Source organism: Bombina bombina, chromosome 2 (assembly GCF_027579735.1).
Source record: "Bombina bombina isolate aBomBom1 chromosome 2, aBomBom1.pri, whole genome shotgun sequence".
NCBI lineage: Eukaryota > Metazoa > Chordata > Amphibia > Anura > Bombinatoridae > Bombina > Bombina bombina.
Window position 1 is genome coordinate 1,105,976,232 of NC_069500.1, and position 22,807 is coordinate 1,105,999,038.

The 22,807-nt window shown below is 40.5% G+C and overlaps 1 protein-coding gene across 1 annotated transcript in view; it reads left to right on the forward strand.

Annotated features, from left to right (window-relative positions):
- TMEM131L (transmembrane 131 like) overlaps positions 1–22,807 on the forward strand; it is a gene marked incomplete in the record, with an annotated part of 682,792 nt that overhangs the window by 587,935 nt on the left and 72,050 nt on the right. Inside the window, 2 exon segments of the mRNA XM_053703753.1 lie at positions 3,343–3,473; positions 22,602–22,762. Of these exon segments, the coding sequence (XP_053559728.1) occupies positions 3,343–3,473; positions 22,602–22,762 (292 nt within the window).

The following is a 22,807-nucleotide window of genomic DNA, read 5'->3' on the forward strand; positions in this document are numbered from 1 at the left end:
TCTCCTTTCTCGTTGGTCCTTGGTCGAATGACTGGAGGTGACGTAGAGGGGAGGAGCTATATAGCAGCTCTGCTGGGTGAATCCTCTTGCACTTCCTGTTGGGGAGGAGTTAATATCCCAGAAGTAATGATGACCCGTGGACTGACCACACTACTGGAGAAAGGAATTTATCAGGTAAGCATAAATTTTGTTTTTTCTACATGAAAGCAGATTGTTACGTATCTGTGGTTAGCAGGTTAATAGGCTCAGTGTTTATGGGGTTTTTGTGTCATTGCTCGTATCAATGTTATAACCTCTCTTTGTGTAAGGAGCTTATTTTGCACTGTTATGGCACAGTAAATTTGAGCGCCTGTTGTTTGTGATGGATTCTGACTTTTGCTTCTGGCCGTTATGCTGGTTAGTTGTTTCCTCCTTCGGCTATCCTAGTGCACTGTAAATATGCATCTAGTGAATCGCCATTGTTGGCGGTTGTTATAGCGCTTATAATGTGCGTCTTTCCCATTTAGAGATGATGTCGGCGTGCTCTGTATATTGCTTCTATGCAGGTTTTTATGTTAGACATTTATTCATGTTATGGTCCCAGTTTATTTATGTTCATTGAGAGAACAGCCGCTTCATGGACGGGGCCTATTTATATTTCGATGTTCAGTATGAACTCTCTAACCCCTGTTTGTGGCGATCGCAATGCGTGCCTTTTTCTTTATGTCCTGCGGGCTTAGTGTTTGGGGTATATGAGATTTATTGTATCTACAGCGACGACCCTGTTGTTTTTACACGGTCGTTGTTATGATAGTGTGTCAATGTTTAGGATTTTTATCCCGGCACAACAGCTGTAAATATAATGAGCTGCAATTTTAAGTGATATGTTTTTTTTTTAACTTTCCATCATTGCGGTTCATATAGACCATGGAGCTTCGTTTTAAATGGGGTGTTTTCAAATTCTGCCATATTACTCTTCTCTCAGTCTCTATTTATTCAATGTACATTTTCACATTTCCATTGTGTCTTTTTGTTATTTTTGTTTTTGCTCTAGACGTTTTTGCATTTATGCAGTAAAAGTCTTGGTTTTAAGAGTTTGGCTCCATTTTGTGGCAGTTTAAGGGAGAGGCATTTTCTTGAACTGCAATTTTAGTCTTTCTGTATGAAGTACCATTTACAAAAAAATTTAGTATTCCTATGCTTATTATTTTTACTCTAATTTAGAGTATATTATATGGGACCTCAGTAGAGAGTCTAAGCTTTTTTTTAGAACTTTTTCTAAGTTTCTAAGTTCTTAATTTGTTGTCCTAAGTTAGTTTTTCTCTAGGACTCTATTAGGTTCTTCATACTGTTATTTTTTATGTATATAAAGGATGCTGACTTAGTGATCTAGGTTCCTAGATTCCTTCTTGTACTGATATGACTCTTACTTTCTCAGGGGGTTCTATGTACAGAAATTAGGCAATTTAAGTAAGCCTGTGACATGTTTTCATGTCTTTTACCCTATTTGCTAGTGTTTTGAGGACACACTTATATTTAGTTCTATATTATTATTTTTTTAGAAATTTTATTTTACTCATATTGAGTTGATATTTTGGCGTTTTTAGACACTAGTATATCTTTTTCCAGGTTTGATCTAGGAATCTTAGATTATATTCACTCTCATATTGAGATTGTCTCTCTGTCTGTTCACTGGCCGTTGCCGTATCCAGAGTTTTCCTGCTATGGTTTCCGACGTTGGCCTTGTGGTCAACTTTGGATGATAAGACTTGCCATTGTGGCCGAGTGGATAGCTAAGGCGCCTTGGAAGAAAGATGGTTTTTAGTTTGAAATCGGGTCTGGCTGTTGAGTTTCCATGCAGCATGCCCTTTTAATAAATCTGATATATAAGGAATCCTTAATCTGTGTAAGGACCTATCTTAGCTGAGGGTAGAGGGTTATGGGTAAGGCAGTTACACTTAACAGCTTTGCTGGGATGCTCTTTGCCTCCTCCTGCTGGCCAGGAGTTTAATATCCCACTAATAATTGGAATGATGTTGTGGACTCTCCATATCCGGAAAGAAAGAAATGTATCAGGTAAGCATACATTTTGTTTTTGCAATATCAAAATAAAATCTTCTAGCTATTCCCCAGTGAGAAGTGGTTTGGAGGGCTATACACCCTCTGTACCAGCACCTTAAGTTTACTGCTGCCACCCTAGACTCTAGCCTAGTCAACCTGAGCCAAAATACTTCTATAGTAGAAGGTGCAAAATCGCCTCTCATAACGGAGCAATATACTAAGAAAATAGTTTACCTGTTGGATCGTCTTATGTCTGCTTCTCATGAAACACATTTATTTCTGTTCTCAAAACCAACAAGCAGACAGTATCAGCCGAAATTACATTCTCCCTGGAAAATGGAACTTGAACATGTAGGTATTTCAGAAGAAAGTATCACTTTGAGGAAGACCAGTGGTGAATCTTAAAATAAAAAAACAAAGAAGCAGCTTTAAAAGCTGTGTTCAAGTTTTCATCCCAGAAATTCTTAGGATCTAATTCTTAAATTACAGATTTAAGGATTATCCATAAGTGTCCACATCCCTTAATCTTCTTGGTACAGATGAATAGGAAGATAAAATAGTCATTGCGTGCATTTAACGTTTTATGAGACCTTATTAGCCTCTGCTGAACAGTCTCAATGGAGGAAACACCTTGGACTCTTACTTTATGTAGAGATCTCCTTCATCAAGATGCCATCATTCATCATTGTCCAGAGCAGTTGGCCTCAATAGCCTGGACATTGAGTGGTAACACATTTGGGTTTGTCTAAGAAAGCAATCTCTGACATGAAAATAAGGAAAGGCTCAGTCAGTTACATATACTACTGTATTGTTTATTGAAGCTGCCACTATTATAAATTATTTAGAAAGCTCTGCACACTTCTGAACCGATGAACCCAGTTCCATAGCACTGGCCTAAATTACAATTTATTGAAAATGCAAGCTTGCATAATGCATAATAAAAATGCATAATAAAACAACATGTTTTACATACTAAGGATGAGTAAAAGCTGTTTAAATTATTCCCTGCTGGGATCATATGTAGGTTTACATAGTTCCCTGACTAATAGACTCAACAGGGGCATTCTTCCATATACCTGACAAGAGAATGTAACTTTATTCAGCACAGGAACATCTGTTGTTCAAAAAACTATACTATATTTTGAAATATCCTCTTTCAGCCATAACAGAAAAAGTGTAAAGTCTATTTTGATTGCAATTGGAAATGGTTTCTCACTTACAAAAATAGCCTTATGATGGATTTTTTTTGGTGTTGTTTTTTTAAAGAAAATAACAAAAGAAAAATATACTTTTATTCTTAAGCTTGAAGAACCCCCCTATAGGAAGAAAGGTCCTAATGAGAAGAGAGATGGAGTTTTTCCAAATTTAAACTGGAGTAAAAACAGGACATCTACCAGAAAAAATAAAAAGAAAAACAGTGTATTCCCTGCAAGGTGAGTTTTTTTTAACTCTTTTATAACACCACATCCATCAGATTTACAATAACCTTATTCTCTTGAATGGAAAACTGTTGTAATATTTATACCCCTATGTATGACAAGTACCTTTCCTTTAAAGTAATGGCAACGTTTATGATACTGCTCAATATATTATAAATCTGTGTCTTGTGTTTCATATGTCTTTATTTTTTTCCTACCATACAAATACATGTTATACTTTATTTTACAATATTAGTTGTTTCTTTCATGTAATTAACAAGAGTCCATGAGCTAGTGACGTATGGGATATACATTCCTACCAGGAGGGGCAAAGTTTCCCAAACCTTAAAATGCCTATAAATACACCCCTCACCACACCCACAAATCAGTTTTTACAAACTTTGCCTCCAAGGGAGGTGGTGAAGTAAGTTTGTGCTAGATTCTACGTTGATATGCGCTCCGCAGCAAGTTGGAGCCCGGTTTTCCTCTCAGCGTGCAGTGAATGTCAGAGGGATGTGAGGAGAGTATTGCCTATTGAATGCAGTGATCTCCTTCTACGGGGTCTATTTCATAAGGTTCTCTGTTATCGGTCGTAGAGATTCATCTCTTACCTCCCTTTTCAGATCGACGATATACTCTTATATTTACCATTTCCTCTACTGATTCTCGTTTCAGTACTGGTTTGGCTTTCTACAAACATGTAGATGAGTGTCCTGGGGTAAGTAAGTCTTATTTTCTGTGACACTCTAAGCTATGGTTGGGCACTTTATTTATAAAGTTCTAAATATATGTATTCAAACATTTATTTGCCTTGACTCAGAATGTTCAACTTTCCTTATTTCCAGACAGTCAGTTTCATATTTGGGATTATGCTTTAAATTATCATATTTTGTCTTACCTCAAAAATTTGACTTTTTTCCCTGTGGGCTGTTAGGCTCGCGGGGGCTGAAAATGCTTCATTTTATTGCGTCATTTTTGGCGCGGACTTTTTTGGCGCAAAAATTCTTTTCCGTTTCCGGCGTCATACGTGTCGCCGGAAGTTGCGTCATTTTTTGACGTTATTTTGCGCCAAAAATGTCGGCGTTCCGGATGTGGCGTCATTTTTGGCGCCAAAAGCATTTAGGCGCCAAATAATGTGGGCGTCTTATTTGGCGCCAAAAAATATGGGCGTCGCTTTTGTCTCCACATTATTTCAGTCTCATTTTTCATTTGCTTCTGGTTGCTAGAAGCTTGATGTTTGGCATTTTTTTCCCATTCCTGAAACTGTCTTATAAGGAATTTGATCTATTTTGCTTTATATGTTGTTTTTTCTCTTACATATTGCAAGATGTCTCACGTTGCATCTGAGCCAGAAGATACTACAGGAAAACCACTGCCTGCTGGATCTACCAAAGCTAAGTGTATCTGCTGTAAACTTTTGGTAGCTATTCCTCCAGCTGTTGTTTGTAATAATTGTCATGACAAACTTGTTAAAGCAGATAATATTTCCTTTAGTGATGTACCATTGCCTGTTGCAGTTCCCTCAACATCTAAGGTGCAGAATGTTCCTGATAACATAAGAGATTTTGTTTCTGAATCCATAAAGAAGGCTTTGTCTGTTATTTCTCCTTCTAGTAAACGTAAAAAGTCTTTTAAATCTTCTCTCTCTACAGATGAATTTTTAAATGAACACCATCATTCTGATTCTTTGGACTCTTCTGGTTCAGAGGATTCTGTCTCAGAGATTGATGCTGATAAATCTTCATATTTATTTAAGATGGAATTTATTCGCTCTTTACTTAAAGAAGTACTAATTGCTTTAGAAATAGAGGATTCTAGTCCTCTTGATACTAATTCTATACGTTTGGATAAGGTTTTTAAAGCTCCTGCGGTTATTCCAGAAGTCTTTCCTGTTCCTAATGCTATTTCTGCAGTAATTGCTAAGGAATGGGATAAATTGGGTAATTCATTTACTCCTTCTAAACGTTTTAAGCAATTATATCCTGTTCCGCCTGACAGGTTAGAATTTTGGGACAAAATCCCTAAAGTTGATGGGGCTATTTCTACCCTTGCTAAACGTACTACCATTCCTACGTCAGATGGTACCTCGTTTAAGGATCCTTTAGATAGAAAAATTGAATCTTTTCTAAGAAAAGCTTATCTATGTTCAGGTAATCTTCTTAGACCTGCTATATCATTGGCTGATGTTGCTGCAGCTTCAACTTTTTGGTTGGAAACTCTAGCGCAACAAGTAACAAATCGTGATTCTCATGATATTATTATTCTTCTCCAGCATGCTAATAATTTCATCTGTGATGCCATTTTTGATATTATTAGAGTTGATGTTAGATTTATGTCTCTGGCTATCTTAGCCAGAAGAGCTTTATGGCTTAAGACTTGGAATGCTGATATGGCTTCTAAATCAACTCTACTTTCCATTTCTTTCCAGGGAAACAAATTATTTGGTTCTCAGTTGGATTCTATTATTTCAACTGTTACTGGTGGGAAAGGAACTTTTTTACCACAGGATAAAAAGTCTAAAGGTAAAAACAGGGCTAACAATCGTTTTCGTTCCTTTCGTTTCAACAAAGAACAAAAGCCTGATCCTTCGTCCTCAGGAGCAGTTTCAGTTTGGAAACCATCTCCAGTCTGGAATAAATCCAAGCCTGCTAGAAAGGCAAAGCCTGCTTCTAAGTTCACATGAAGGTACGGCCCTCATTCCAGTTCAGCTGGTAGGGGGCAGGTTACGTTTTTTCAAAGAAATTTGGATCAAATCTGTTCACAATCTTTGGATTCAGAACATTGTTTCAGAAGGGTACAGAATTGGTTTCAAGATGAGACCTCCTGCAAAGAGATTTTTTCTTTTCCATGTCCCAGTAAATCCAGTGAAAGCTCAAGCATTTCTGAATTGTGTTTCAGATCTAGAGTTGGCTGGAGTAATTATGTCAGTTCCAGTTCCGGAACAGGGGATGGGGTTTTATTCAAATCTCTTCATTGTACCAAAGAAGGAGAATTCCTTCAGACCAGTTCTGGATCTAAAATTATTGAATCGTTATGTAAGGATACCAACGTTCAAGATGGTAACTGTAAGGACTATATTGCCTTTTGTTCAGCAAGGGAATTATATGTCCACAATAGTTTTACAGGATGCATATCTGCATATTCCGATTCATCCAGATCATTATCAGTTCCTGAGATTCTCTTTTCTAGACAAGCATTACCAATTTGTGGCTCTACCGTTTGGCCTTGCTACAGCTCCAAGAATTTTCACAAAGATTCTCGGTGCCCTTCTGTCTGTAATCAGAGAACAGGGTATTGTGGTATTTCCTTATTTGGACGATATCTTGGTACTTGCTCCGTCTTTACATTTAGCAGAGTCTCATACGAATCGACTTGTGTTGTTTCTTCAAGATCATGGTTGGAGGATCAATTTACCAAAAAGTTCTTTGATTCCTCAAACAAGGGTAACCTTTCTGGGTTTCCAGATAGATTCAGTGTCCATGACTCTGTCTTTAACAGACAAGAGACGTCTAAAATTGATTACAGCTTGTCGAAACCTTCAGTCACAATCATTCCCTTCGGTAGCCTTATGCATGGAAATTCTAGGTCTTATGACTGCTGCATCGGACGCGATCCCCTTTGCTCGTTTTCACATGCGACCTCTTCAGCTCTGTATGCTGAACCAATGGTGCAGGGATTACACGAAGATATCTCAATTAATATCTTTAAAACCGATTGTTCGACACTCTCTAACGTGGTGGACAGATCACCATCGTTTAATTCAGGGGGCTTCTTTTGTTCTTCCGACCTGGACTGTAATTTCAACAGATGCAAGTCTCACAGGTTGGGGAGCTGTGTGGGGATCTCTGACGGCACAAGGAGTTTGGGAATCTCAGGAGGTGAGATTACCGATCAATATTTTGGAACTCCGTGCAATTTTCAGAGCTCTTCAGTTTTGGCCTCTTCTGAAGAGACAATCGTTCATTTGTTTTCAGACAGACAATGTCACAACTGTGGCATACATCAATCATCAAGGAGGGACTCACAGTCCTCTGGCTATGAAAGAAGTATCTCGAATTTTGGTTTGGGCGGAATCCAGCTCCTGTCTAATCTCTGCGGTTCATATCCCAGGTGTAGACAATTGGGAAGCGGATTATCTCAGTCGCCAAACGTTGCATCCGGGCGAATGGTCTCTTCACCCAGAGGTATTTCTTCAGATTGTTCAATTGTGGGGGCTCCCAGAGATAGATCTGATGGCCTCTCATATAAACAAGAAACTTCCCAGGTATCTGTCCAGATCCCGGGATCCTCAGGCGGAGGCAGTGGATGCATTATCACTTCCTTGGAAGTATCATCCTGCCTATATCTTTCCGCCTCTAGTTCTTCTTCCAAGAGTAATCTCCAAGATTCTGAGGGAATGCTCGTTTGTTCTGCTAATAGCTCCGGCATGGCCTCACAGGTTTTGGTATGCGGATCTTGTCCGGATGGCATCTTGCCAGCCATGGACTCTTCCGTTAAGACCAGACCTTCTGTCACAAGGTCCTTTTTTCCATCCGGATCTGAAATCCTTAAATTTAAAGGTATGGAGATTGAACGCTTGATTCTTGGTCATAGAGGTTTCTCTGACTCCGTGATTAATACTATGTTACAGGCTCGTAAATCTGTATCTCGAGAGATATATTATAGAGTCTGGAAGACTTATATTTCTTGGTGTCTTTCTCATCATTTTTCTTGGCATTCTTTTAGAATACCGAGAATTTTACAATTTCTTCAGGATGGTTTGGATAAGGGTTTGTCCGCAAGTTCTTTGAAAGGACAAATCTCTGCTCTTTCTGTTCTTTTTCACAGAAAGATTGCTATTCTTCCTGATATTCATTGTTTTGTACAAGCTTTGGTTCGTATAAAACCTGTCATTAAGTCAATTTCTCCTCCTTGGAGTTTGAATTTGGTTCTGGGAGCTCTTCAAGCTCCTCCGTTTGAACCTATGCATTCATTGGACATTAAATTACTTTCTTGGAAAGTTTTGTTCCTTTTGGCCATCTCTTCTGCTAGAAGAGTTTCTGAATTATCTGCTCTTTCGTGTGAGTCTCCTTTTCTGATTTTTCATCAGGATAAGGCGGTGTTGCGAACTTCTTTTGAATTCTTACCTAAAGTTGTGAATTCCAACAACATTAGTAGAGAAATTGTGGTTCCTTCATTATGTCCTAATCCTAAGAATTCTAAGGAGAAATCATTGCATTCTTTGGATGTTGTTAGAGCTTTGAAATATTATGTTGAAGCTACGAAATCTTTCCGTAAGACTTCTAGTCTATTTGTTATCTTTTCCGGTTCTAGGAAAGGCCAGAAAGCTTCTGCCATTTCTTTGGCATCTTGGTTGAAATCTTTAATTCATCTTGCCTATGTTGAGTCGGGTAAAACTCCGCCTCAAAGAATTACAGCTCATTCTACTAGGTCAGTATCTACTTCCTGGGCGTTTAGGAATGAAGCTTCGGTTGACCAGATCTGCAAAGCAGCAACTTGGTCTTCTTTGCATACTTTTACTAAATTCTACCATTTTGATGTATTTTCTTCTTCTGAAGCAGTTTTTGGTAGAAAAGTTCTTCAGGCAGCGGTTTCAGTTTGAATCTTCTGCTTATGTTTTTTGTTAAACTTTATTTTGGGTGTGGATTATTTTCAGCAGGAATTGGCTGTCTTTATTTTATCCCTCCCTCTCTAGTGACTCTTGTGTGGAAAGATTCACATCTTGGGTAGTCATTATCCCATACGTCACTAGCTCATGGACTCTTGTTAATTACATGAAAGAAAACATAATTTATGTAAGAACTTACCTGATAAATTCATTTCTTTCATATTAACAAGAGTCCATGAGGCCCACCCTTTTTTGTGGTGGTTATGATTTTTTTGTATAAAGCACAATTATTCCAATTCCTTATTTTATATGCTTCGCACTTTTTCTTATCACCCCACTTCTTGGCTATTCGTTAAACTGATTTGTGGGTGTGGTGAGGGGTGTATTTATAGGCATTTTAAGGTTTGGGAAACTTTGCCCCTCCTGGTAGGAATGTATATCCCATACGTCACTAGCTCATGGACTCTTGTTAATATGAAAGAAATGAATTTATCAGGTAAGTTCTTACATAAATTATGTTTTTTACTCATCACCCCTCTGCTGGCACCCCATGATGTATTTTTTTCTTCGAGTTTTGTTTGTAGTGCTCACCCAATCATGCTTGTTACCATATGGCTCACTTCAATGGGCGGTGTGACATAATAAAGCAATGCATGCTCTCTTTCGCCCAAATGCTTTTCAATGCCATATGGGTCATGTATGTATGTATGCTGCTACATAGAAGCTCTGAACATTTGCTGCAATATCAGGAACGTGCTTACCTACTATGTAGAGAGTGGGTGGGACCGCTCTCTATGTTACTACACTACAGAAAATTAAAGGGGGGTGGAAGGTATATCAAAATACAGAAACATTAATTCTATAAAACATTATGTCAAAAAATTATGCTTTGACAACTTTAATCCCTAAGGACCGTGCATTTCAGACTAAAAATTTCCTAAAAGATCAGAGCATTTTTAGCATTTTTGCCATCACTACATTTGAACAGAAATAGACTTTCTTCTGTTAAGTGTGATCAGTCCACGGGTCATCATTACTTCTGGGATATTACTCCTCCCCAACAGGAAGTGCAAGAGGATTCACCCAGCAGAGCTGCATATAGCTCCTCCCCTCTACGTCACTCCCAGTCATTCTCTTGCACCCAACGACTAGATAGGATGTGTGAGAGGACTATGGTGATTATACTTAGTTTTATATCTTCAATCAAAAGTTTGTTATTTTAAAATAGCACCGGAGTGTGTTATTACCTCTCTGGCAGAGTTTGAAGAAGAATCTACCAGAGTTTTTGCTATGATTTTAGCCGGAGTAGTTAAGATCATATTGCTGTTTCTCGGCCATCTGAGGAGAGGTAAACTTCAGATCAGGGGACAGCGGGCAGATGAATCTGCATAGAGGTATGTAGCAGCTTTTATTTTCTGACAATGGAATTGATGAGAAAATCCTGCCATACCGATATAATGTCATGTATGTATACTTTACACTTCAGTATTCTGGGGAATGGTACTTCACTAGAATTACACTGTAAGAAGTACATAAAGCTGTTTAATAACTAGAAATTATGTTTAACGTTTTTGCTGGAATGTAAAATCGTTTTCATTTGCTGAGGTACTGTGTGAATAAATGTTTGGGCACTTTTTTTCCACTTGGCAGTTGCTTAATCTTTTTTCTGACAGTTTCTGTTCTCTCTCACTGCTGTGTGTGAGGGGGAGGGGCCGTTTTTTGGCGCTTTTTGCTACGCATCAGATATTTCAGTCAGCAGCTCATTGTATTTCCTGCATGATCCGGTTCATCTCTACAGAGCTCAGGGGTCTTCAAAACTTATTTTGAGGGAGGTAATTTCTCTCAGCAGAGCTGTGAGAATTATAGTTGACTGAGATAAAAAATGTTTATTCTGTAATTTGTTTCCTGCTTTCAGAATTTGTTATCTTTGCTAATGGGATTAAACCTTTGCTAAAGTTGTGTTGTTTACAGGGATTGAGGCTATAACTGTTTCAATTTATTAATTTTCAACTGTCATAGATCTTCTGTGCTTCTTAAAGGCACAGTACGTTTTTAATATTATTCTAATTGAATTGTATTCCAAGTTGCAAGTTTATTTGCTAGTGTGTTAAACATGTCTGATTGTGTCATTTGTTGCAATGCCAAAGTGGAGCCCAATAGAAATTTATGTACTAACTGTATTGATGCTACTTTAAATAAAAGTCAATCTGTACAAATTGAACAAATTTCACCAAACAACGAGGGGAGAGTTATGCCGACTAACTCGCCTCACGTGTCAGTACCTGCATCTCCCGATCGGGAGGTGCGTGATATTGTAGCGCCGAGTACATCTGGGCGGCCATTACAAATCACATTACAGGATATGGCTACTGTTATGACTGAAGTTTTGGCTAAATTACCAGAACTAAGAGGTAAGCGTGATCACTCTGGGGTGAGAACAGAGTGCGCTGATAATATTAGGGCCATGTCAGACACTGCGTCACAGGTGGCAGAACATGAGGACGGAGAACTTCATTCTGTGGGTGATGGTTCTGATCCAAACAGACTGGATTCAGATATTTCAAATTTTAAATTTAAACTGGAAAACCTCCGTGTATTACTAGGGGAGGTGTTAGCGGCTCTGAATGATTGTAACACAGTTGCAATACCAGAGAAAATGTGTAGGTTGGATAAATATTTTGCGGTACCGGTGAGTACTGAGGTTTTTCCTATACCTAAGAGACTTACTGAAATTGTTACTAAGGAGTGGGATAGACCCGGTGTGCCGTTCTCACCCCCTCCGATATTTAGAAAAATGTTTCCAATAGACGCCACCACACGGGACTTATGGCAAACGGTCCCTAAGGTGGAGGGAGCAGTTTCTACTTTAGCTAAGCGTACCACTATCCCGGTGGAGGATAGCTGTGCTTTTTCAGATCCAATGGATAAAAAATTAGAGGGTTACCTTAAGAAAATGTTTGTTCAACAAGGTTTTATATTGCAACCCCTTGCATGCATTGCGCCGATCACGGCTGCAGCGGCATTCTGGATTGAGTCTCTGGAAGAGAACATTAGTTCAGCTACTCTGGACGACATTACGGACAGGCTTAGAGTCCTTAAACTAGCTAATTCATTCATTTCGGAGGCCGTAGTACATCTTACTAAACTTACGGCGAAGAATTCAGGATTCGCCATTCAGGCACGCAGGGCGCTGTGGCTAAAATCCTGGTCAGCTGATGTTACTTCTAAGTCTAAATTGCTTAATATACCTTTCAAAGGGCAGACCTTATTCGGGCCCGGGTTGAAAGAGATTATCGCTGACATTACAGGAGGTAAAGGCCATGCCCTGCCTCAGGACAAAGCCAAAGCTAAGACTAGACAGTCTAATTTTCGTTCCTTTCGTAATTTCAAAGCAGGAGCAGCATCAACTTCCTCTGCACCAAAACAGGAAGGAGCTGTTGCTCGCTACAGACAAGGCTGGAAACCTAACCAGTCCTGGAACAAGGGCAAGCAGACCAGGAAACCTGCTGCTGCCCCTAAAACAGCATGAATTGAGGGCCCCCGATCCGGGATCGGATCTAGTGGGGGGCAGACTTTCTCTCTTCGCCCAGGCTTGGGCAAGAGATGTCCAGGATCCCTGGGCGCTAGAGATAATATCTCAGGGATACCTTCTGGACTTCAAATACTCTCCTCCAAGAGAGAGATTTCATCTGTCAAGGTTGTCAACAATCCAGACAAAGAAAGAGGCGTTTCTACGCTGCGTACAAGAGCTCTTGTTAATGGGAGTAATCCATCCAGTTCCACGATCGGAACAGGGACAGGGGTTTTACTCAAATCTGTTTGTGGTTCCCAAAAAAGAGGGAACTTTCAGACCAATCCTGGACTTAAAGATCCTAAACAAATTCCTAAAAGTTCCATCGTTCAAGATGGAGACTATTCGGACAATTTTACCTATGGTCCAAGAGGGTCAGTACATGACCACTGTAGATTTAAAAGATGCTTACCTTCACATACCGATTCACAAGGATCATTACCGGTACCTAAGGTTTGCCTTCCTAGACAGGCATTACCAGTTTGTGGCTCTTCCATTCGGATTGGCTACAGCTCCAAGAATCTTCACAAAGGTTCTGGGTGCTCTTCTGGCGGTACTAAGACCGCGGGGAATCTCGGTAGCTCCATACCTAGACGACATTCTGATACAAGCTTCAAGCTTTCAAACTGCCAAGTCTCATACAGAGTTAGTACTGGCATTTCTAAGGTCACATGGATGGAAGGTGAACGAAAAGAAAAGTTCACTCGTTCCACTCACAAGAGTTCCCTTATAGATTCTGTAGAAATGAAGATTTACCTGACAGAGGACAGGCTAACAAGACTTCAAAGTGCTTGCCGCACCCTTCATTCCATTCAACACCCGTCAGTGGCTCAATGCATGGAGGTAATCGGCTTAATGGTAGCGGCAATGGACATAGTACCCTTTGCACGCTTACACCTCAGACCACTGCAACTGTGCATGCTAAGTCAGTGGAATGGGGATTACTCAGACTTATCCCCTTCTCTGAATCTGGATCAAGAGACCAGAAATTCTCTTCTATGGTGGCTTTCTCGGCCACATCTGTCCAGGGGGATGCCATTCAGCAGACCAGACTGGACAATTGTAACAACAGACGCCAGCCTTCTAGGTTGGGGTGCCGTCTGGAATTCTCTGAAGGCTCAGGGACAATGGAGTCAGGAGGAGAGTCTCCTGCCAATAAACATTCTGGAATTGAGAGCAGTTCTCAATGCCCTCCTGGCTTGGCCCCAGTTGACAACTCGGGGGTTCATCAGGTTTCAGTCGGACAACATCACGACTGTAGCTTACATCAACCATCAGGGAGGGACAAGAAGCTCCCTAGCTATGATGGAAGTATCAAAGATAATTCGCTGGGCAGAGTCTCACTCTTGCCACCTGTCAGCAATCCACATCCCGGGAGTGGAGAACTGGGAGGCGGATTTCTTAAGTCGTCAGACTTTTCATCCGGGGGAGTGGGAACTTCATCCGGAGGTCTTTGCCCAAATACTTCGACGTTGGGGCAAACCAGAGATAGATCTCATGGCGTCTCGACAGAACGCCAAGCTTCCTCGTTACGGGTCCAGATCCAGGGATCCAGGAGCAGTCCTGATAGATGCTCTGACAGCACCTTGGGACTTCAGGATGGCTTACGTGTTTCCACCCTTCCCGTTGCTTCCTCGATTGATTGCCAGAATCAAACAAGAGAGAGCATCAGTGATTCTAATAGCACCTGCGTGGCCACGCAGGACTTGGTATGCAGACCTGGTGGACATGTCATCCTGTCCACCTTGGTCTCTACCTCTGAAACAGGACCTTCTGATACAGGGTCCCTTCAAACATCAAAATCTAACTTCTCTGAAGCTGACTGCTTGGAAATTGAACGCTTGATTTTATCAAGACGTGGGTTTTCTGAGTCAGTTATTGATACCTTAATACAGGCTAGGAAACCTGTTACCAGAAAGATTTACCATAAGATATGGCGTAAATACCTATATTGGTGTGAATCCAAAGGTTACTCTTGGAGTAAGGTTAGGATTCCTAGGATATTGTCTTTTCTACAAGAAGGTTTAGAAAAGGGTTTATCTGCTAGTTCATTAAAGGGACAGATCTCAGCTCTGTCCATTCTGTTACACAAACGTCTGTCAGAAGTTCCTGACGTCCAGGCTTTTTGTCAGGCTTTGGCCAGGATTAAGCCTGTGTTTAAAACTGTTGCTCCACCATGGAGTTTAAACCTTGTTCTTAATGTTTTACAGGGCGTTCCGTTTGAACCCCTTCATTCCATTGATATAAAGTTGTTATCTTGGAAAGTTCTATTTTTAATGGCTATTTCCTCGGCTCGAAGAGTCTCTGAATTATCAGCCTTACATTGTGATTCTCCTTATTTGATTTTTCATTCGGATAAGGTAGTTCTGCGTACTAAACCTGGGTTCTTACCTAAGGTAGTTACTAACAGGAATATCAATCAAGAGATTGTTGTTCCTTCTTTATGCCCAAATCCTTCTTCGAAGAAGGAACGTCTACTGCACAACCTGGATGTAGTCCGTGCTCTAAAATTTTACTTACAGGCAACTAAGGAATTTCGACAAACGTCTTCTCTGTTTGTCGTTTACTCTGGGCAGAGGAGAGGTCAAAAAGCTTCTGCTACCTCTCTTTCTTTTTGGCTTCGTAGCATAATTCGTTTAGCTTATGAGACTGCTGGACAGCAGCTATATGCAGCTCTGCTGGGTGAATCCTCTTGCACTTCCTGTTGGGGAGGAGTAATATCCCAGAAGTAATGATGACCCGTGGACTGATCACACTACAGAAGAAAGGAATTTATCAGGTAAGCATAAATTATGTTTTTTTTATATTTACCTATCAAAACTATATATATATTTAGTAGATAACCCAAAGTATTGATCTAGGCCCATTTTGGTATATTTCATGCAAACGTTTCGCTGCCAAATGCAATCAAATAAAAAAAATTGTTCACTTTTTCACAAATTTAGGGTTCACACTGAAATTATTTTAAAAACCGCTTGTGCAATTATGGCACAAATGGTTGTAAATGCTTCTCTGGGATCCCCTTTGTTCAGAAATAGCAGACTTATTTGGCTTTGGCTTGCTTTTTGGTAATTAGAAGGCCACTAAATGCCGCTGCGCACCACACTTGTATTATGCCCAGCAGTGAAGGGGTTAATTAGGTAGCTTGTAGGGTTAATTTTAGCTTTAGTGTAGAGATCAGCCTCCCACCTGACACATCCCACCCCCTGATCCTTCCCTGACCCCTCTCAAACAGCTCTCTTCCCTCCCCCAAAGGTCACCCCCATCTTTTTGTAAGGTTTTCTGCAGTGTATTATCCCCCTTACCCCCAACCTCCCTGATCCCCCCCCAAACAGCTCTCTAAGCCTCCCCCTCTACCTATTTGCCGCCATTTCAGGTATTGGCAGCTGCCTGCCAGTACCCAGTTTGCAGCAAATTTTGTGCTTGCTCGCTATCTAGATATCTCTTTAATAAAGAATACCACGCAAACTAAGTACATTTAGTCATAGAAGTAAATTGAAAACTTTTTATAAAATTGTTTGCATTTTTTGAATCACAAAAGAAAAAGTTTGGTTTTGCACAGTGGTCTTTTGGTTTGGGATGTCTTGAATTGTGTCTCAAGTGGCAGATGTCCCTTGTATGATTGTTGCCTCTAAAGATGGTGTTGAAAAAATATTCAACAAAGCAAACTGACTGACATAATAATAATACATTGTGTGATACTTGTAGTTGTCACTAGTATGGGTGAATCAACTGTTTGGTGCTTATGCTTCAGCTGTTTGTGAGACATTTTCTGTGAAAAGTGTAAAGAGAAATTTGGATTTTTTCTGTCCGTTTTACAGACTTTGGGTTTTTATAAAACGTTTTTAAAAAATGCAGGCTTTCACCATCTGTACAAACGAGATCCCTTACAATTCTACCAGTGGTGCTGAGGCAGCGCTTGCTGCTAGTGTCATGGTGTTTACTGCCTTTCATATATGCTTAGCTTGTTGTGTTTTAGGGATTGATGTTGGTTTTGTAAAAGTGTATATGTTTATAATACATTAGTAGATGCAAGTAAGTGGGTGCCTTTGTATGTGTGCAATGATGCAAACTCTGCAAAAAATTCAACTTACAGAATTACTTTGTTGATTATTATTATTTTTTTTTAAACTTCCCCTTCTTTAGTAATAAAGGGACCATGTCTGCAGTTTTGAGGAACTGTAGACTTTGCCTGACCAAATCTAGAGGTAGTGGTTTATAGATAGTAAATAGTATAATTGCAGGCACTTGTTTTCCATCTGTATCATGCACCATGCTGTATAGTACAGGAACAAATACATATGCATGAGCTACTCTTCCAAAATATGAGAACTGCAATAAATTTGTACTAACGCTCATATATATCTTTATAGGGAAGTGTACAATTGCTTAAATGACTTCTCAATACAGTAGAACTGCATAATAAAAAGACAATGATTAATTTCACACCTATTCTGAATTTCAAATAAGCAGATTTTTTTTTCTGACAAATTTATATTTTCTCCTATTTTCCGGCCCCTGTATCATGTGACAGACATCAGCCAATCACAGGCTACTATACCTATACCCTGTGAGCTTGTGCACATGCTCAGTAGGATCTTGTTCCCAAGATAATGTGCATTAAAAAAAAAATTTGATTATGGAAGTAAATTGAGAAATGTTTTAAAACTGCATGCTCATTCTGAATCAAAAAAAGTTTATTTTGACTTGAGTGTCCCTTTAAAGGGGCAGGAAAAGCCAAAATTTTCTTTCAAAATTCAGATACAACATACAATTTTATTTACGTTTCCAATTTACTTCTATTATCAAATTTGTTTCATTCTCATGTTGTCCTGACAGCTAGCTAAACACATCTAGTTAGCCAATCATAAGAGACAAATATGTACAGACACCAATCAGCATCTAGCTCCCACTAGTGTAGGATATTTGCGTATTACATTTCAACAAGGGTGCACAGCACATTTGAAAATAAGTGTCTTAATACTGGACAATTTTTAGCATTTTTGCTATCTCTCCATTTAAACAGAAATTATTTTAGTAGACAACCCAAGGTATTGATCTAGACACATCTCCATCTTAATATGAGGAGAGTCCCCACGGCTTCATTCCTTACTTGTGGGAATACAGAACCTGGCCACCAGGAGGAGGCAAAGACACCCCAGCCAAAGGCTTAAATACCTCCCCCACTCCCCTCATCCCACAGTCATTCTTTGCCTTTCGTCACAAGAGGATGGCAGAGAAGTGTCGGAAGATTCAGAATAGTCTCTTATGGATAGTAGTACTCTTAGCTATGGGACTGGAGTTTTAAGTAGTCTTGTCAGCCTCTCAGTGAGAGCATTGACGAATGTTAGGGTCTGGAGATGCAGGAAGAGTCTTTCTGTGAAACCATCCAGACTCGTATTAATAACTCCTAAGCAATCAGTGTTGATGAGTTTCACTGCCTGCTTCTATCACTCAAGTCCATGTCAGGCGCGATGCTGCAAGACTGTCAAAACTTGAGAGGCTGTGTGTCTGTTCCACGGCAGAGATTCTGGTAAGATTGTTTCATTTTATTTCATATGATAACGTAAGAAGACGGGTCACAGTGTGAATCCTTTATCTGTATGGAATCAAGGGTTAATATCTCCGGAAGGGGATTATTGAACAGAGGGATTTTATACATGATTTGCTGTATTATGGTTTTTTATGCTGCTACGTGAGATGAGGCCCTGTCAGATGTGGGAACATTCAGGTTTTTGGGTAAACTGTGCAGCCTGTCAGTTTGGCATACTTTTCTTCCTGCAGCAGAGGCGGTCCTGCATGGCACTCTGTGACCGGGTGTGGCCTCATTAACTTCCTTTTTCCTGACCGTGTGATTTACAGGAGAAGAAGCCGTTTCTCTGTGTGGCCTGGGTCATAGCAGGTAATGAGTGCCCTGGCCATTGGGGGTATAAAAGTGCCATTTACTTTTTCTATAGTCCATTTTAAAAAGCGCAAGCTATGGAGGACTCTGTGTTATAGGGTACTCCCTCTTTACCAAGATCCTAATACCTGTTTTTATTGTAAGGAGGCTACGGTATACCCGCCTGCTCAACTATGTTCCACATGCCTTGATAAAGTACTTATATCTAAAAAGACTAAGATGTTTAGTACAACTGAGCCGTCCACCTCTGAGGGGTCTCCGTCCCGTAAGGTGCGTTCCCTGCAATCATCTCAGATTACACATGCAGCTCTCTATTGCACGACTAATCCTTCGGGAGGGACCCTCTTTCCGCCAGACGTTTCTAAATAGTTGCAAACAGCAGTGTTTGCGGCCTTTAGTGCTTTACCTCACCCTGCTAAGGGAAAGCTTAAATACTGCTATCCTTCCCCAGGGGTCATCTACCAACTTGCTGGATTTATCTGACACTAGATTATCCGCTGATTAAGATGTTTTTATTTCAGCCTGCAGCAGCTGTTGCTGCGGTGGCTGGAGCCGCTACCTATTGGAAACTCCTCTCAATGAGATCCAGGAAAGAATTAAGGCCTTAAGGGTAGCTAATTTGTTTATTTGTGATGCAAACATGCAGGGTATTCCCTTAAATGCCAAGACATCAGGCTTTTCTGTTCTGGCCCGTAGGGCTCTGTGATTGAAGTCTTGGTCTGCTGACATGACTTCAAAATCTAGATTGCTTTCTCTTGCATTTAAGGGAAAGGTTCTTTTTGGTCCAGGACTGGACTCTATCATATCCACGGTCACTGGGGTCAAGGGTGCCTTTTTACCGCAGGATAAGAAGAACAAACCTAAAGGACAGGGTCCATTCGTTTGCATAAATCCAAACTACAGCAGCCCTCCACGAAGCTGGACCAGTCAAAGGGAACTTAGAAACCTTCTCAATCTTGGAATAAATCGAAACAGAACAAGAAGCCGCCGAGACAAAATCGGCATGAAGGGGCGGCCCCCGATCTGTCGCCGGATTGTGTTGGGGGCAGACTATCTCTTTTTGTGGAGGCTTGGCTAGGAGACGCGCAAGACCCATGGGTTCTGGAGGTCATTGCTCAGGGTTACAGGACAGGTCTCAAATCTCATCCACCCAGGGGCAGATTCCTTTCTCTAGGGTGCATGAGGGATCTCTCCTCCCTAGGAGTGATTGTTCCAGTACCTCTAACAGAAAGAGCTCTGGGATATTACTCAAACTTTTTTGTGGTCCCAAAGAAGGGGAGGGTACTTTTCGCCCGATTCTAGACTTAAAGTGCTTTAACAGCTTATTGTCAATGCCATCGTTCAAGATGGAAATGATAAGATCAATTCTGCCCTTAGTTCAAGAGGGACAGTTCATGACTACGATAGACTTGAAGGATGCCTACCTTCATGTGCCAATTCACAAGGATCACTTCAAGTTCTTAAGATTCGCCTTTCTGGATCAACACTTCCAGTTTGTGGCTCTACCATTTCGTATGGCTACTGCCCCAAGAGTCTTTACGAAGGTTCTAGGGGCTCTGCTCGCGCTGGCGAGATCCAGAGGTATTGCAGTAGCACCTTACTTGGACCTCATCCTAGTCCAGGCAGCGGACCATTCAAGACATCTGCTACTTCTTCAATCTCATGGATGGAAGATAAACTTAGGAAAGAGTTCTCTGGTTCCAAGTACCAGAGTTGAATTCCTGGGTACAATAATAAACTCCATATCCATGAAAATATTCCTTACAGACTAGAGACGTTGCACGAATACTTCCAATTGTTTTGCCCTCCAGACCTCCTTCAGACCATCTGTGGCCAGGTGTATGGAGGTAGTTGGCCAGGTTCCATCTCAGGCCTCTTCAGTTGTGCATGCTCAGACAATGGAATGGCGATCACTCGGATCTATCCCAACAGATTTCTCTGGACAACCGGTCGAGAGAATCGCTCTCTTGGTGGCTCTGTCCAGTTCGCCTGTCCCAGGGGACATCCTTCTTTAGACTATCCTGGAAGATTAATACTACGGACGAAAGTCTATCAGGCTGGGGAGCTGTTTGGGGTGCCAGGAAGGCACAGGGTCGATGGACTCGAGAGGAATTACTTCTCCCGATCAACATTTTGGAGCTTCACGCGATCTTCAATGTTTTGATGGCTTGGCCTCATCTGGGTTCGTCCCAGTTTATCAGATTCCATTCAACATTACCTCGGTGGCTTACATCAACCATCAGAGAGGGGGATACCCCTTTAGAGGGGGATACCCCTGTGGTGCCCTCAGAATAGGGCCCGTCTCTCCTTACCCTCACGTTTTCATTCAGTGTCCTCTAGAGCTTGGGTATATGTTTCCCACAAGTAAGGAATGAAGCCGTGGACTCTCCTCATATTAAGATGAAAAACATAAATTAGGCTTACCTGATAATTTCCTTTGCATCTGTATGAGGGAGAGTCCACGGCCCCCGTCCGTTTTCTCCGTTGGGCGGACCAAAATTTATTTTGTTCTTCCGGCACCATTTATACCCTTCTATTTCTCCTACTGTTCCTTATTCCCTCTGCAGAATGACTGAGGGGAGTGGGGGAGGTATTTAAGCCTTTGGCTGGGGTGTCTTTGCCGCATCCTGGTGGCCAGGTTCTGTATTCCCACAAGTAAGGGATGAAGCCGTGGACTCTCCTCATACAGATGGAAAGTAAATTATCAGGTAAGCATAATTTATGTTTTTGGTGTATTTCATGCCACTGTTTTGCCGACAAATGCAAAGATACACAGAGAACGAAGAAAAATTGATAGGAGTAAATTAGAAAGTTGTTTAAAATTGCATGCTCTATCCGAATCATAAAATGAAAAAAATTGGGTTTATATCCCTTTAAAGTAGGGGTCAGCAACCTTGGCACCCCAGATGTTTTGGAACTACATTTCCCATGATGCTGAGATGCTCTTTAGGCTGTCGGAGCATCATTGGAAATAGAGTTCCAAAACATCTGGGGTTACAAGACTAGACTGTCCCTTTAAATGTGAAATTAAAAAGTCAGATTATATTATAGAGTTAAAGGGACATAAAACCCAAAACATTTCTTTCAAGATTCAAATAGAGCATACAATTTTAAACAACTTTCCTTTTAACTTCTATTATCTAATTCTCTTTGTTCTCTTAGTATCCTTGCTTGAAACGTAAACCTAGGTAGGCTCAGGAGCAGCAATACTACTGGGAGTAAGCCTGCCGTAAAAGGGAGGTGAACTGTAGTAGGGTGGGGTTTCCTGTTGAACATTTGTTTAAAGTTTCTACCTATCTTCAAGTGGAAAGCTAACTATTAAAGGGACATTAAACACATCTTGCATTTGTGTAAAATTGTGCTTCTCCTAAACTCCCGAAAAAAAGCAGAAAAGCAAATTCTTAAATCTAGCGTCCCTTCAGAATGCTACAAATTGTCTAGCCCATGTGATTGTTTAGAGCGGTGGGTACAATCATTATATCTAGTCCTAATTGTCCGCAGTTAAAGCGATGCCAAACACCTTGTCAAACATTTGTAAAAATAACTTAACATCTTGTTTGCTGTAATTGTTTTTCAGTAGCAATGCTCCGCCCACCACTTGTATTAGTGGCAAATCCAGGCTTGAATCGGCAGAAGACAAGGCTAACCATGGTTGTTTATCTTAGTATAAAGTAAATTGTTTTGCAGTTATGTGCTCAAGCAAATTAGGGACATATATGTAGCAGGGTTAGGATGATAAATCAGTGTGGGGGGGGGGCGCATTTCCAGCTCTGAATATTAGTAAATCCACATTTTTTTCAGAGCTAAATTACAGGAAAACTAAGTAATAAAAGTATAGTGCAAAGTTGTTGTACAACGCATAACTTTACTTAACATTTTATATTAAAGAAATGTACTGTCCCTGTAAGGAAGATAAGAAACTCTATTTTGTAATCATTTCTGATCTGTTCTGTGCATAACAATTACTTACTCTGTTTTTACCGGGTTGTCCAGAATCATCTCCTGCTTTATGTTCTGTCACTAAGAAGTTAATATTATTTTGGATTTTTTTTTTTTTACTAGAAGTTCAGAACCTCACAGTGATTTGAAATCTAAATATCAAGAAGTAGAAAGGACAGAATCAAGAGTTCAAATCCGAGGCAAGAACTGGAATCCAATGATAAATGGGGATGTTTGCAAAGGTGATCAGAAAGCTGGAAGACTACACACAGGTGGCGAAACAGGCATGTTATCTGGGTTTTTCCTCCGCTTTTAGCCATTTCAAAAAG